Raw genomic sequence first — 16923 nt, 5'->3', positions numbered from 1 at the left:
ATTTCTGCATATTTAAGCGAAAATGTCTATTTAAGGAGGACATTCAAATGTTCACAATACCATCTTTCAAGTGTTTCTCCTTGTAACAAAATATTCTCATTCAAAGGACTGGTGAGGCTCCCTAGAATTGCCAAATATTAGGATAAAAGCAGTTGTATAAGAAAAATTACAATAAAAAATGAACTTCTTAGTTTCTGATGAGTTGGGTTATTATATAGTTGCCATGCAATGGAAAGATGTTGTCTCATTTTAAAATGCCGTTTTTAACCAGATAGCATCGTTTTTGAAAGGTGATTCTAGAAATCTGCTTTTCTGATTCTAATAGGTTGCCCATTGGGTCCATTTTAAAGTCTTCACTACTGACTTAGGAAAGCACAGCACACAGACTTGAATTATAACTGGCATCCTCTCTCTTTCCTTACTGGGTAGACATGGCTGACAAAATGGGCTAGAGGCAACCCGGTAGTCTCTACAGACCTTTGACTTGGTACAATAATTTTAATGGAATTATTATGATGAGAAATTATTTTAATATAAACTAGAGTTACTCAAGCCATTGAAGCTGCCTGTACATTTCTGGATTTTTTTTTTTCCAGCCAGAGACTCACAAGTCTAGCTTTTTGAATATATTTACACATTTCTCCCCCCATATAAAATATTTTTCTGTGCTACAGTTCATCCCTGGCTAAATTTATTCAGAAATTCAAAAATTGACTTAAATGTTGAAGAGGTTTGGCAATTTTAGTCCATGTGGTAAAAGTTATCTGGGACTCGTGATATCCTTCCAGAAAAAAAAAAAAAAAAAAAAAAGATCCCATTACTTTATAAATTGGGTTTGAGGAACAGAATGGAATTCAGGAAAGAAAGTTTGAGGTCTCAACAAAATAGCTTATTTAATCAATATTTTATATATGATTTTGATTTTAATTGCAAGTAGATGTATGGAACTTGTAGCTGTGTCATGTGCAAAGTTACTGGTTATTTTTAAGGACTTAATGTAAGAGTTAGTCGATTGACACAAATCGTGTTGTAAGATATATACTGTTGTCTACCCACATCATGAGAAGTTAACCTTTCTTTCTGTTGGTAACAGCCTAATTTTTTCTATAGGAAACCTATTCAGAGTGCTTATCATATACATTGTATTTAATAACGCCACTAGTTGTGTTTCAGACCCATTAATATACAAAGCTCACTGTTGCTATTTCAGAGTCAGAATAGTTAGGATACAACTATGATTTCATGATAGCAGTCTGATGTCAAAACCATAGTCAGTGTCATAAACTTGGTATATGAAGAGACAACCCTGAGTGTTACTTAATTGAATGGAGCTGATCAGGCCAAGAATGTGTTACTAAGTAGGTGCTTCTAACTAGGAATAGGAATGACACCAAACATTTTATGGAAAATTTGCTGAATATTGTGGATGGACTAAAATCCCATAAAGTACTTTGTTATTCATTAAAAGAGCTTAAATAATTCACGTATAACACACACACACACACACACACACACACACATGCACACACACGCACACAATACCTACTCTATGCCAAGCACTGTGCTAGGCATTGAAAACTCTATCCACAAATACAGTAACTATTCATTTGCTTATTTGTTATAAAGTAAACAGTGTTTTTAGAAGAGTAAGTTTGTGATGATACAATCACCTCCTGCGTTGTATTTGTCATATTAGCAAAATATCTAGAAGGTAACTTTACCAAGACCCTCTGTCTTGAAACACAACAAAGAGTAAAAAATGTTCTATGGTTCACGGAGTAAAAATCAAAATCCAAAGTGTTAGGAACTCTTTTAGGGTCCTTAATATATAGGTTTCAAAGAGATCTATAATGGTCAGAGTGTGTTTGCTAAAAAAAAAAGAAAAAATTAACATTAGTACATGATACAAGAAAGTGTGAATTCTTTCAAAACAATTTAAATATTTTATATTCAAATTTGACAAAGTCAAGCAGACATTCTTTTAATATGTGTTCAGTTTTAAATCTTCGTAATTCATAGAATCTTTGGAGAAATTATTCTTTGAAAAATTTAAGGGTAATTGGATGAAATACCAAATACTGGGATTTATCAAGCCCAAATCTCTTGTCATGTAAATGAAAAGTTATTCTATTAGAAACATTTCCAGAAAGAAAGTTGTCTGTTTTTCTTATTTTTAGCGTCTATGACCCGTTACAATATATCTTCTTATTATGTGAAGATAATGAAGAATTAATTAATTTGCAAATCACCTTAAATTTCAGACTCCCAATGTTTTAGATCTTTTTAAAACTTTTAATTCCATGAGCCATTTCTCAATGTATGATTATACTGAGGCAAAACAAGGGGATGGAAGTAATCATACTGGACCATTGACAAAAATTTGTTAAATTAAGATATAAATTAGGGTAAAGAGAGTGAATAAAGTTTGAGAAGGAAAAGTCCAGGTAAACGAAAGCAAGGGGAGTCAGTCTATCACTTGTATGTTCATGGCAACCTGGCAAATTGTGGAATTCTGATTGGTATGATTCAGAAATGTCTCTGTTTTTAATATGAAGATACCATCTCAAAAATAACATTGGAAACTAAATCTAGATCAATGTTTTCTGTTTCTTTGGACAACATCTAGTTTTGTATTGTTTGTTTTATTTCTTTTCCATAAAATAGGCATCATTTAATTGAATCGAGACATAGTGATTCATATCCATTAAATATCAGACTCCGCCAAATCCTATGCTGAGCACTAAGGGAATAAGAAAGAATAAATCACGATCTAAGTCTGAGAGTAACTATATGATTACCAAAACTAAAATTTTGTATTTGTACATCAAAATGTACTTTTGTACAAGAATATATTCTTGCTGCAAAAAGAAAATCTCGAGGTTGAACATAGAAATATAGTTTCATTTAGAAGAAAGTGTTCACAAATAAAGAAGTACAATAGATACATTTGCATTGTTTCAGAATAGGAATTAGTCACGACCATAACATACATGTCATCAGATGTAATTAGCAAATATTTATTATTAATTTTAAAATAATTTAATTTCATTGGTTCCACATATCATTCCACTATCAGGTATCAATGTCAATATCACTTTGCCACATCAATACTGAATAAAACCACTAAGATAATCTATTTCTTCAGCTGCATTTTGCAAAGTGACATTTTGAGAAAAGACTCCAGACTGATAGCCACCAGCTTTAGCATTCAATGAAAACACTCTTTGGTGTGGAATCATAAGAAATTAGAGTTCAAAATTAATGCATGCCTACTGCATGTGATGAATTACTTTTAAAAATGTTATCCCTAAAGTCACATTTCAGTATGTTATGTACTCTGAAGATTTTAGCCATATAAAGTCAGCATAAATTTTGAGGGTGGGAAAAGGGGTCACTTGAAAGTAAATCCCTTTGAGAAGTGAAACCTTTTAGTTCAAACATCAGGATATATTTTAATGGCATTTGAAAAAAAAATCTCATTTCACTTGAGTACAGAAAAATGCTACAGGCTTTTAGATAACGTGAACCAACCAATTCAGTGCTTTATAAGTCCTTCATAAAGTGGGATTTTTTTTCGCCTGTGCAACTTACTTCAATCAGTTGCATTAGTTTTTATATCATTCAATACATTGCAAAACTGGGTAAGAAAAGAAAGTGTGTCTTCTAGATCGGTAGCCTCTGTGCCCCACTTTACTGAGAAGTTCAAGTGAATCCCTGAACCCCTGAACACCCCAAATCATACCATTCACAACTGCAGCCTCCAGCTGGCCAAAAGTGGCCTCATAAATGTATCCTGCTTTCGTCCAAACAGTTGTAGCCCACAGACTCTTTGAAATGTCCGAATTAGTTGCCAGTATTTAAAAATTAGGAGGACAGATCTGAAATTTTCTGTTTCCAGCGTCTCCTGAGAACATCAGATCGGTTGGCAGCCTTCCATTAGCACGGAGCAGTGGTCCATCGGAGCTGAGGACTAGCTGCTATGACAGAGAGTGTCATCGCTCGCTTACCAGGGTCTCCAGTGGCCCCAGCCCTCTGCCTGCTCCACTCCATCTCTCGTCCCTGTTGCGTTTCTTAACATGCATCCTGCTTCTCTCATTTACTTCCCTGCCCAGCCTCCATTGACAAGAGAATTTGCAGTCTAATTCAAACCTTTCTCCATTATCAAATTGCATCTGTGGGCCGTTGATCCTGTCATCCTGACTCCCTCAGGAACTTGCCCGCTTTGCTCACCACATCATGGTGTCTTCTCCATACTAGAATCATTGTCCGTATTTGCATTGCACAAACACAGCCCTGGGATAGCCTCCTTCTCACTTTCTTGTCATAACCAGACTTCCCAAAGGGAGAAAAACAATCTCTTCTTCATGTTATTAACTATAAGTTTTTATAATTTGTACTCCATCTTCCCACTTGGACAATATGCTATTTTAGGACAGGTTTTATGCCTGATTTATTTTATACTGTTCCATGTTGCCATAAAATGAAGAGCCATCTAGGAAATATTAGATGAATGAATGGGTAGTAGTTGTAGTGGTAGTAGAAAAGCCATAATAATACAACAATGCCTGTGTTAGGGGAAAAGTAGTAACAATTTGAACCAAGCAAGAGTTATGCTTATTTTCACCGTCTCTCCCTTGGTCGCCCATCTTCCCGACTCCAGCATCCAGAAACCGTGATCTGTACCGCATGGAAGTTTGCAAGGGACAGGATATGTGCCTAGACTTAGAAGTATTAGAATGTACAGGGTGCCCAGGTGGTTCAGTCGGTTAAGCGTCTGACTTCGGGTCAGGTCGTTATCTCACAGTCCGTGAGTTTGAGCCCTGCATTGGGCTCTGTGCTGACAGCTCAGAGCCTGGAGCCTGCTTCGGATTCTGTGTCTCCCTCTCTCTCTGCCCCTCTCCTACTCGTGCTCTCTCTGTCTCTCAAAAATAAACAATAAAAAATTTTAAGTAAAGAAGTATTAGAGTGTATTAAGCTTTTAATAAACTGCCCCAGCCTGACACTTTATCCCTACCCAATGCAAGTACCAAATGTAGATATCGTTCTCACTACTCAGATTTCAACAACGGCTGATGTCCACAATAGAGAATAATTAGCAGGACTGTGTTCCGGGATCTGACAAAACCAATTCTGTGCTATTGCTATGAAATTTAATTTGGATATTTCAAATATGTTCATTTACTCATGACACTAATTATACATAGTGCCCCTCTAAGGAAGTGTAACTGCCCAATTTTACTAATTGTTGACTGCCTCATGTTATTCCTTAACCAGTGTCATAAATACACACACATGCATACCCATGGTGCATAAAAGCAATATGTGAATAGTCAAAGATATTATGGCTAAAGAGATAAATCTGTAATAAATATTTAATAAAGCTGAATGCATAGTAAAGTGTTAAAGTATGGCCTTTATTTATCCTCTTGTTTATAACATGGGGCATTCTTTATGCCGTCTCTACCAGATAGTTGCCCTGCATAAACATAGTTGCAAGAAGCATTCTCTGTATTATTATATAGAATGATCAGTAAATTTTAATTACCTAAAATTCCTAACTTTTTTTGTTTTATTCTACAGCACTCTCAACAATAACAACATTACTAGACTTTCTGTGGCAAGTTTCAACCATATGCCTAAACTTAGGACTTTGTAAGTAGCCGCAATGTATATATGTCAATGTCATCAATTAAGGGTTCCCCTTAAGTACCATTTTTAGTAAACAAAAAACAGTACCACAAGTTCATTATGGGGTAGACCAGGAAAACACCACTTTTTAAAAAGTACTAGATATGGTATTTGAATAAATGAACTATTATTCTGAAAACATGAAAGCTTTCCTTTAAATGATATGCATTATGGAAAGTTGGAGGGGGGACGTTTACTTTGAGCTATTGTGGAGGTCACATTTCATTAAGAAATGTAAGACTCCTTGATTGGCTGTCAGAAATGATAAATGGTAAATCTTTATGATTTTATTACTGTACAGCAAGCCGACCTAATAAAGCTAAACTGGCTCTCCAACATTCTTTGTAATGTAAAATTACACCATAACCCTCCAGTGCTTCTATAATTAAGGTTGTGTCAGCATTTTTATTTAAAAATATCTTTTCAGGAGATGGACATTAAAATATTTTAGGTGAATAAAAACGTGTTTCCTAGTAAAGTATTTGCTACAACTATTTTTTTTTTCTCTTGGAGAAAAAATAATCTTTAAAGCTCAGCATGGGGATATTTAGTTAAAGCATTTTCAGAGATAAATCTCATTTGAATGGGGTTTAAGAATCACCTTGACCTTAAAAATACATTATATACCACATGTGGGAAATGGTGGGAAACATAACCAAAGCTTCGGAGTTCTGGAATAATATGTGTTTTTAAGTAGGGAACATAAATTTTGATTGGGTTTTCAAAATAGTTTTCATTTTACAGTAGGTTATAACTGGAAACATATAGCTTTTATTTTTTTCTCTTTAATGAAAAATCATTTGAATTGCCAGCTTTTTAATGAATTAGGTAACAACAATCTTAAAGTCCTTTTTTTTTTCCCCTCTCTCACTAAAATGTAGCTTTGTGTATGATACAACACAACATGATCATTTCCTGGGAATATGACTTAACAAAATAAAGAAATTCTCAAAGTATGCAGATATAACATAAATTTTATTTCCTTGGTACTCTTCGGTTGAGCCTAATTTGACCAAATTAATACCAAATATAGTTCACTCAGACTATATTTGATGAAATTAGCTCCTCATTACCTTTCGCTGATTTTTAAAAACAAACTGAACAAGCTCTTAATCCTTGAGAAAATAAAGCCACCAAAACTGTAGAAATATCCATCATCCACGTTTTTGATAGTATGCCTTATTTTCCTACAGAAATCCATTAGCGTTTGTCTTGCTAATCAGGTTTTTAAAGTTTTATGTTCTCTCATTTCAAATTTGTACACACCTAATTGGATTATTGTAACGTGCTTGGTTTAGATGAAAATATTTAGAGAACAGCAAGGTGGAGTGTGCTAAGCGGTTTCCAAAGGATGCCACTCTGACTTCCAAACAAACTGAACCGGAGGTCACCCAGCTTTCCCAAAATGTAGCAATGTGGCATTTTGTTTGGTGGCACGCCGTCTAAGTTTTGATGCAAGACAGTCTGTTCCATATCTACAGGCTCAAGGAGAATGTAAAATAGTCATCTAACTTGAAATTCCCTTGCTTTGGTGTTTCATTATTCTATATTATCATTGCTACTTAAAAATTCCACTTTTATGGTCCAATTATCTTTCTGGACTGAGTTCCATGTTTTAATATCCATTACTGTTATTGGGTTAGAATTGAGCACATCAGCTAAAAAGGACTAAAATGGTATTACTGTGTCATAGATGATTCTGGAAATGATGCTTTGATTTATAGTTTTGGATGTCCTTTTCTTTAGTTTGAGAAAACATAAAAGCCAATTTGAAGTCATTTACCTAATTTAGTGGATACATTTGTCTGATATTTTATTAATGGAAAAGTGCTATTTGCCACTTGGAATGGATCCATGCTCTGGTATGGATCCCTGCCAACATAGAGAGGGGGCTCACTTAATTCCTTCACTCCTAGCCATTTATGTCTTTTCATTTCAGTTCCTGCTCTTTGAGGATAGGGTCCCAAGAGCCCAAAGCAGCTAATCCCTTTTTCTGCTATTAAACAAAAAGAAGGAAATCAGAATAGGGACATGAAAGAAGTGTTTTATATTGAATTATTATTCTATCTTGTTCAGCAAAAAACAAAAGTGACCTGCTAAAAAGATTTTGCAAGCAGTTTTTACAGAAACTAACAACAGCAGGACTAACTGATAACTCATACTGGGAGCCACAACTTTTATTTATATGGCCTCGCCCCCACCCCACCCCAATTGGCCACCAGTATGTGGGGACTGCAGAGCAATTTGCCTTGGGCATACCGATTTCTTTTTACCGTTTTGAGTGAACATAAGAAAACTATTTTTATGGTCGTGTTCAAGCTTCTGTATATTTGCTTAACTTGGCAGTAAATGAAGAGTAAGTTGATTCTCATCATTTTTAGAAAAATAATTAGGTTGGAACTTACTAAGCTTTATCTACTTACATGTTAAGAAATAAAGTTACATATTATTATTAATACATTTTTTAATTCTTGGAATAACTATTTTGTTTTCTTGCCTTAAACGTCCCTTCTTCTTATGTAGTCGCCTCCATTCGAACAACCTATATTGCGACTGTCACCTCGCCTGGCTCTCTGACTGGTTGCGACAAAGGCCCCGGGTTGGTCTCTACACTCAGTGTATGGGTCCATCCCACCTGAGGGGCCATAATGTAGCTGAGGTTCAAAAACGAGAATTTGTCTGCAGCGGTAAGAGAGAAAGAACCTTTATGTTGTCATATTATTTTTTGCTTCTATGTAAGAGAGCTGTGGAGAACGCATGCTTTAAAAGTTTCAGTGTTTTGCTCACTAACATGTGCAATTGTGCACTAATCACTCCATGGAAATCCTCGGTTTCAGTGATATTGATAATATGTTCTAAGACATTTGTGCGTGATTGGCCATTACAGATTACTCGTACTTAATGTATGATGAAAGGTTTTTCAATTTTCACTCCTGGGGAAATATAGGAGATTCCTAGATTTAAATTGTTTGCTACTTATTTTGCTGTTATGTAATAATTTAGATCTACTTTTATGTTAACAAATGGAAATATGATTCATCTTGCTGGAAAATTCAGGAAAGTATCTCAACTGTAGTTGCAGAGTGACAAAGCACTTTCCGTGCATACTAGTGGTTCACCTCTACAGGAAAGAGATAAATGAGTAGCTTTAGTGATGAAAATCTGAAAACGAAAATTAGGTGTGACCTATGTAAAATATCAAGTAACATTTACTTAGTTCTTTCTATATGTTTGATCACCAGCCTAAGTATTTCACATATACTTAGCTCATTTCACCTGCCTTAGAACAACTGTAGTGAGATATAATATTATATCTATATTAGAGATTAAACTGTTGAGGAAAAAAGATGCTAAGTAGCCTTGTCCAAGGTCATATAGTTGAATCCATGGATCTCAAGCTTAGGCAGTCTGATTGCCAATTCGTATATATTTATATTTATGTTTATACTTATTTATAAAATATTATGTTAATATTACCTGATCCATATTAGCATAATTTATCATATATGTATGTGTGTGTGTGTGTGTGTGTGTGTGTGTATATATATATCGTTCTGCTTCAGAAGTGTCTGTTCAAGATACAGTCACACAAAATGTTTAAATATATATAACACATCACAAATAGTTCCTTAGAGGATTGAAGACATATGAGTACAGAATTCTCATTTATCGTTATCTTTTAGACCCTTTTGTGTACTTCTCCACACTTTTTATAACCCAAACAAAATTTTCTTATAATGACATGGAATGTTCTCCTTAGGTCTGATTGCTTTTTAAGAAAATTAAGTAATGAAATGACTAACAAACTGTTACTAACCACTTTTTTTCTCTCTTCACTTTTCCCTTCCTGTTTTCTAGATGAGGAAGAAGGCAAGTTCATGTTTCTTTTTTAGACTGAGACTATTTTTGTAACGTTTGAGAGCTTGTTAAGAGGGCTTGGGTTAGTGACTGGCCTGCAGCCCCTTCCCGGCATTCTGATCGCTCAGGCCCTCTCCCTGCAGATCAGAGAGGGTTTGTCCTGCTCCAGTAAACTGAGTGTGTGCAGATTCCCATTCAGTACAGCACGGCCGCCATTCTGTCGTTCATCATTCCAACAGTGAAATCTCATTTCAAAACAGTTTTGTTTCCAAATACTGAGTAGGAAAAATACATACACACAGGTAACTACTTAATGCTAAAATCGCAGGCTATGGAAGCCAAAAATAGAACTACCTAGCTTAACAATTACAGAATGGCTTGTTACAAACTATTATAACTTCAGAGAAAATGCAGATTTTGAACCTACCAAGATTTGAAGCTTAGCAAGATCTAATTTCCCCCACATTTATTGGTACACAATTACTTATTTAGAATCAACAGTTATGTCTGTTCTCCTTTCTTTTTTTAAAGTACAGTACATTATGCTACATACATTTAGTGAAGACCAAATTCTCTTGAAGCTTATTAGAAATGAAATATAGGTTAGTCTGACACTGCTGCTTTTTTTGGAACTCAGAATCGTTTTGAATCAAATTCTAGTTTCCGGTCTGAGTTTAGCCTTTCTTAACAATTATTTCAAGTGGGAAAAATTATCATTTTCATAATTAGTTTTAAGAATCTCATTTGCTTCATCTGAGTGTTGACCCAGAACTATAAATTCATGCTTCCTAAAATATATCTTAGAAATATAGGCCCATTTTATGCTCAGATATTTAGAGAAATACGTTTCTGTTAAATAACATGTTTTGTTGTTTGAGATGAACTCATAAATTTCACAATGATGAATTTCAGGAGGGAAACTGTTATTGTTGTTTGTTTCTTTTTCAGGTCACCAGTCATTTATGGCTCCTTCTTGCAGTGTTTTGCACTGTCCAGCTGCTTGTACCTGTAGCAACAATATCGTAGACTGTCGTGGGAAAGGTCTCACTGAGATCCCCACGAATCTGCCAGAGACCATCACAGAAATGTATGTGCCCTGAAATTCCCTCTCATCTCTCCACCTCCACAGTGACCCAAACCATGACTTTCTTTAGAGACTCTGGGTTTATCGAAGGCAAATATGCATCAACTAACTTAGACAGATATTCCTTGCAGAATTGTACTGAGCCTTACTCTGTTGAAGAAATTACCTTGTTGAAGAGGTTAGGATTTTTCTTTTTTTTTTTTTTAACATAGGTAGAATTAAAAAGAATGCACTTTCAGAATAAATAGTTCTTTCCCTTTTCACTGGGAAGGTGTTAGTAGGCTATTTAAGAAAAAATAAGAGTGGTTGTACATAGTCTGACCATTTGGATCTGGAGATCTGCTCCTGTCCAGGTTCTAAAAGAAGGACCAAACTGGGGTAATAAATCATAGGAACGACAGAACTAGATGATGTTCTGCCTCTTTAAGAGCTCACTTTTATAAAGCAGTGTCGCTGTTTTGTTTGACTATTGTATGGTCTACCATAAAATATAAAAAAGATATAATTATAAAGTCAAAATATATAAGATTTTTAAATTAGTGAGCATTTTAACCTATTTGAACCAATGGCTGTCTCTATCAAAAGTTAAATTGTCTTGGCAAAGAATTTCATATCTATTTTGTATGCAGCTGCTGGGTGCATTGTCCTTGCCAGATAGAAGTCATGTGGATAAAACAAGGTCATGTAAGATGTCAAATGAACTGTTTTTCTCACCTTGAGAAAAAAGCATTAGGGAAAATCTTTACCTCAATATCCATTAACTAAGACAGCACCTCATAGCCACTCAGCTCATCATATTATTATTTTAGAGTTCAGTTCCAAAGTTTAAATAAATAGTTTTGAGTGTTTTGAATTGAAATGGTAAAGTAAGATTAAGTCCTTATAAGTCTACCTAGTAGGCACAAAAATTAAGTTATTTTCAAAAACTATGCATTTTTTGCCAGTTAACTGCTCTAATTTACTTTACATGTGAATAACGTTAATTCACAAGACCCACTAACATTATTTAAAATATCTAATATGTGCTTAAAAGTATTCTTAGAGCTTTGCAGTGTAAGACATGATCATCTGTGAAGACGCTAGAATCTGTGGAGGTTTGGCAAAGACATGAAATAATGTATGCACATAATATTATAGTCATCGAAATTTTAGTCAATGGAAGCTACTTTGCTCGTAGAAGACATTTATAAGAATTTTTTAGCTGAACCTTGAAAAACGCATAATATATCGTTTTGGAAGAGGTGGGTGTCATTGCACAACAGAGAAATGTCAGGGATGAAGGACAGAGGTGGTGGTGAGCATTATGTTTTAGAGATTGTACAGTCAATCCTAATTAGAGTAATAGGTGCGTGTTGAGGCATCATGCAAAATAATGCCTCAGAAAAGACATCTACGTATAATTTTAAAGCCACAGATGAATGAAGGATTTTATCTTAATCAGGAGAGGTAATATAAGAGGAACTAGATAATAGACATAGTAAGTTTTCAAATAGGGAAATAATATATTTATCTATCCAGGCAACAGCATTTATTAGGTAAACACTTATTGTTATAAAAGGCAGCATGAATTTTCCAGAGATCTTCCATCAAGTGACTAGCAAATTGGACACAAATTGAAAGCTATGACATGAGGTACAAATTAATACACGTTGTAAGAGGGGAACAAATGAAGTTCAAGGCATTTATGCAGAGGGTGTAAAGTGGGGGTCAAGTTACAGTGGTTAATTAAAGGCAGAAAGCTTTAATTAGAAGCACAAGTCCACCTACCATTCACCATCTGTGAGACTGTAGGCAAGTTATTTATCCTCTGCAAGCCTGTCTCCTCACCTGAACATAAGGGTTGTTGTTCATTTGAAGTGAAATAATACATATGCTTAGTATATAGTAGTAATTCAATAAGTGACACTTTGATCGTTGAAGTCTTATTATAAGAGGTAACATCCGAGCTAGGCCTTGAAGAATTGGTATTGAATGGAAATGCAAAAATGAGGACAGGGCTTTCAAAATGACCAGAACATCATAAGCGTAGGCACTAACAATGGAAATGCAAGATGCAACCAAACAGGGGCTCAGTATGGCATTTGGAACCCGAGAGAATGCAGGAAAATAACATTGGAAAGGTAGACTGGAGCCAGTTCATAGAAGGACTAGATAGTATAAGGACCTAAGTCTTTATTTGGAATGCATTTGAAAACAGGAGTTTTAATCTGAATCTCCAAGAATTAATCTTACAGCTGTGCGCCAGCAGTTGGCAAAAGGCCCCATTGCCAGGCAAGAGGCCTCCTTAGGTGGCTATCATGTTGATGGAGGGGAGATGTCATAAAAGCAGGAGTTGTGTAGCTGTGGGGTAAAAGCAGGTAGGGTAGTTAATATAGGAGCAGAATTCATGGGATTGGGTATTTGGTGAGATGAGGGACTAATGGAGAAAAATGAGCCAAAGATGATGCCAGAATTAAGTGTGAGGGATGGGGAACTGGTGGTTTTATTATTGCATGTAAGAGGCTAAAGGGCAGGACAAAAGTTGGGAAGAAAGATGACGGTGAACAAAATTTGTGAAATCCTGAAGCACCGATGGGACTTTTAGAGGTACCAAAATAATACAGACTGTGGTAACTTGGAGGAAGACAAGGACTTGAGGCAAAGATTTTGGAGTCATTAATAATACAGAATAAAAGTTGATGGTTAAATCCATGAAATGGCCAATAGAAAGGAGAACAAGAAAAGAGAAACCCAAGAGAACTCAGTAAAAGCAGCAGAGGGCCAGAATAGGTAAGAGAGGAAGGGGCTTAGTTTATCTGCGAAAAGAGTTTTTTGAAAAAAGACGATTGTCACTATGAAGGACAGACCAGGATTGATTTGAAGATGCAGAAAGCTGCAATCATTAGGAAGTCAGAGACAATGCTCTTAGAGAGAAATGAGAGTGTGAGGTGGTAAGATCTCTGTGGGAGCACAATGCTCCCCTGTGGGAGCACCCAGGAGCCAGTGGATCAAGTCCTGATTATAGGAAGGACTGAAACACCGCCATGGATTGACAAAAGACCAGTGAGTTGTAGATATAACAGACCAAAAGTAATGTGTGATATTTAAAGTGGTTTATCTCATGTAGGCTATTTTATTTTTTACAACAGAGTGTTTCTTCTATTTTGTATGCTGTATAGATTTTGTATTATTGTGGACTTTAGTACATAAAAGTTACACTAAATAACATGTCCCATTGGGTTTGCCTGTATTGAGGAGATGGTATATCAGATAAAGCTACAATAAATTAAATTTATAAGTAAAGATGAAAACATATGTGAAGCTCTAGGTGAATTTCACTTCTCTGATTATTACATTATCAGCTTTATCAGTAGAGCATCTGGTAATAAATCATATTGATCTTCAACTCCAACAAAATACCCCATTACCATTTATTATAGTGGCGTAACGTACTAGCTTAGTAACTCATTTCTTTTATTACTCTTTTATTTTTATTAGTATAAAGAACATCAGTATGATTCATAAAATGTGGAAGTAAAGCTGTACATATTTTTTGTTTTTATAGATTCCAAGTTTTTAATTCAAGATGAACTGAAAATTATAACTTCCCTTCATATTTTTCAAATAATTTTTAATCTGGATTTTGCCATAAATTATAAGTAGAATTTCTTTACTGCAAGTTGTCAGGCATTTCATTCAATGCTGTTGAGTTGATTTCCTTCTGTGTGTGCTATGTCTTTATTCCTGCACTGTCTCGTCATAGAATTCTAACAAAAAGAAAGTATGTAAGTGCTACATCAAGGAATGATCTACTGCCTGTTATTCTAGGTAGAAAAACTTGACTCAATTTTTCTTTCTTCTGCATTGTGCTTACAACTATAATTTCACACTTCTGGTATTTGCTCAGGCAATTATTTGTTAAGAGAGATGGGAAACATTCTTTTAAAGTTAGAAATGGAATAATTTGTAGGAGGAGGAGTGGAAAGAGACCAACATCTATCTAACAGTGTTGGATGCTGCACGCACATTATATCATGTGATTTTTCTCATTGACTTTTGATAGGGGTGTTTATGGAATCTTAAAATAGGAAAACTAATGCAGGAACATATGCTAGATGAATGTTGGTGGATTTCTCCAAGAAGCCTCATCATCCTGATGATTTTATATGGTCCAGGATCTGTCATCTCATTTGTTGGGAATGAGATTCTGCATATGAGAATGTTATTCTGCATATACATTGATAGATTAGATAGATAGATAGATAGATAGATAGATAGATAGATAGAATATAGATATAGAGATAATGTGTGTATAGTTATTATATTTTGTTTATATATGTATATTTGCGTATTTATTTAAACCTGTCTACCCTACTGAAGTAGAAACTATGAAGTCAGAGGCAGGAACTAGTTCTGTTCTGATCACCACTGAATACCCAGGTACAAATCTAGAGTGTGGCATATAATAGGCACTTGATAAATAGCAAATAAATACTTACAGAATAAATGGATAATTTAAGCATTTACAGTGCAATTATCTCTAAAATAAGCTATATTGAACAAGATTAAAAATAAAACCTGAGGAAGCAGCCCATTCTTTCCCTGTAGAAAAAAAAAATGGTGCTTTTAAGTATACAGTAAGTGAAAGTTAATGAATAGGATATCTAATGGCCAGAGCTAAAATGGGGCTATAAACACTTAAAATTCATTTGTCAAATTTCTCTATTCCCCATACTGGCTTGGACTCCACTCTCTACATGTGTCTGGGAGCTCCTTTTTTTTCTCTGTTCTAGGCCGAACCATTCAGTACCTACTAGTAGCCTCCTTCTTTAGATACATTAATTCAATCACTCTGTAGTTAAGTCTTAGACATCTTTCTCCAAGGCCGTATTTTTCCGGTAATGAACCTTATAGACATTTACCTCAAGTCCTTCAAAACTGACAACTTCACTTTGCTGTTTGTTTTGTTTTGTGAATAAGGCCCACAATGTTAAGAGATTGTGTTTAAAGGTGTTTTCAGTTGTGAAGCAGCTATGCTGGCCTCAGTCTGAGACTTAACTTGATTCTGGAGCTCATGTTCTTTCATTGATCCAGCTCCAAAGAAAGATAAACATGGCGTGGGCTTGTTGGACTACCGTAGAAGAGAGAATTGAAAAAATCAGAAGGAAAGGCTAGCCGATACTCAGAAAAACAGGGCAAGAGAAGCTTTGAGAAACTTACATATGAAGAGAACATAGATGGAGCATAAAGGCAGGCATTAAGGTATAGGAATGTGTGCAAAACTAAGAGCTATTTCATATTACTTTCTACTACAACTATTATATACACTATTATAGTGTGTATCATCTCTCCTATTCTCTGTCAAATATTCTCACACGTCCCTGGATTTTATCTGCATAGAACTTATAGCAGTTGAAGTTGGTATTTTGATTAATATCAAATTATCCTTAATAGACTGTAAGCTTAAAAAGGGCAGGACTATGTCTGTTTTCCTTACCATTTCTGTGCCAACACTTAGCATAGTGGGATGGAGTAAAGAACAGTGTTGGGGGCAAATAGAAGGGGTCCAGTGCACACATTCTGGAGCGCCTCCAAACCTCCATTCTTCATGATAAACAGAAAATGTGACAAGGGAATATGGACTAATGAAGACAGAGAGGGAAAAATAGAATGGGGAGTAGTAGAAGGTAAAGTAAATATAAAAGAAAGAAGCTCTTGGGGCACCTGGGCGGTTCAGTTGGTTAAGCGGCCAACTTTAGCTCAGGTCATGATCTCGTGGGTCATGGGTTCGAGCCCCATGTCCAGCTCTGTGCTGAAGGCTCAGAGCCTAAAGCCTACTGCAGAGTCTCTGTCTCCTTCTGTCTCTGTCCCTCCCCCACTTGTATTCTCTTTCTCATTGTCTCTCTCTCTCTCTCTCTCTCTCTCTCTCAAAATAAATTAAAAATATTATTAAAAAAAAAAAAGAAAGAAGAAGATCTTACCCCCGCTGAAATCTTCCCAGCATTTTGCTGCTTTGAACTCTGCTGTTTAAAACCTTCTTTTCATACAGATAGAAGGCCTAAGGCAAGTCTTACGTGATCTGGCCCATGGCAACAAAATTATTAATAGCAAATTGATTCTCTATATATCAAATCCTCAGAATTAAATTCTTACATCACGTTTGAGATATAAAATTTTGAGTATGGTATGATGGATTGCTATAAAGTAGACATTTAGTTCTCTTCAATCTAGTTATAGATTTTCTGTGGCATATCACCTGTTCAAACCATTATGCAGAAGTACCATAAATCATGGAGAATAGTTAGTAAGAACAC

General features: G+C 35.3%; 1 protein-coding gene across 2 annotated transcripts in view; it reads left to right on the top strand.

The window, feature by feature from the left end:
- SLIT2 (slit guidance ligand 2) overlaps window positions 1-16923 on the top strand; it is a 377203-nt gene that overhangs the window by 236356 nt on the left and 123924 nt on the right. For both annotated transcript variants that reach the window (XM_030314130.1, XM_030314128.1), the window contains exons 7-9: window positions 5581-5652; window positions 8212-8375; window positions 10495-10633. In XM_030314130.1, the coding sequence (XP_030169990.1) occupies window positions 5581-5652; window positions 8212-8375; window positions 10495-10633 (375 nt within the window). The remainder of the gene's footprint in view (window positions 1-5580; window positions 5653-8211; window positions 8376-10494; window positions 10634-16923) is intronic.

This window comes from Lynx canadensis, chromosome B1 (assembly GCF_007474595.2).
Source record: "Lynx canadensis isolate LIC74 chromosome B1, mLynCan4.pri.v2, whole genome shotgun sequence".
In the NCBI taxonomy this organism is placed as follows: domain Eukaryota; kingdom Metazoa; phylum Chordata; class Mammalia; order Carnivora; family Felidae; genus Lynx; species Lynx canadensis.
The sequence above is the reverse complement of the archived record's forward strand: the minus strand, read 5'-3'. Positions and strand labels throughout refer to the sequence as shown.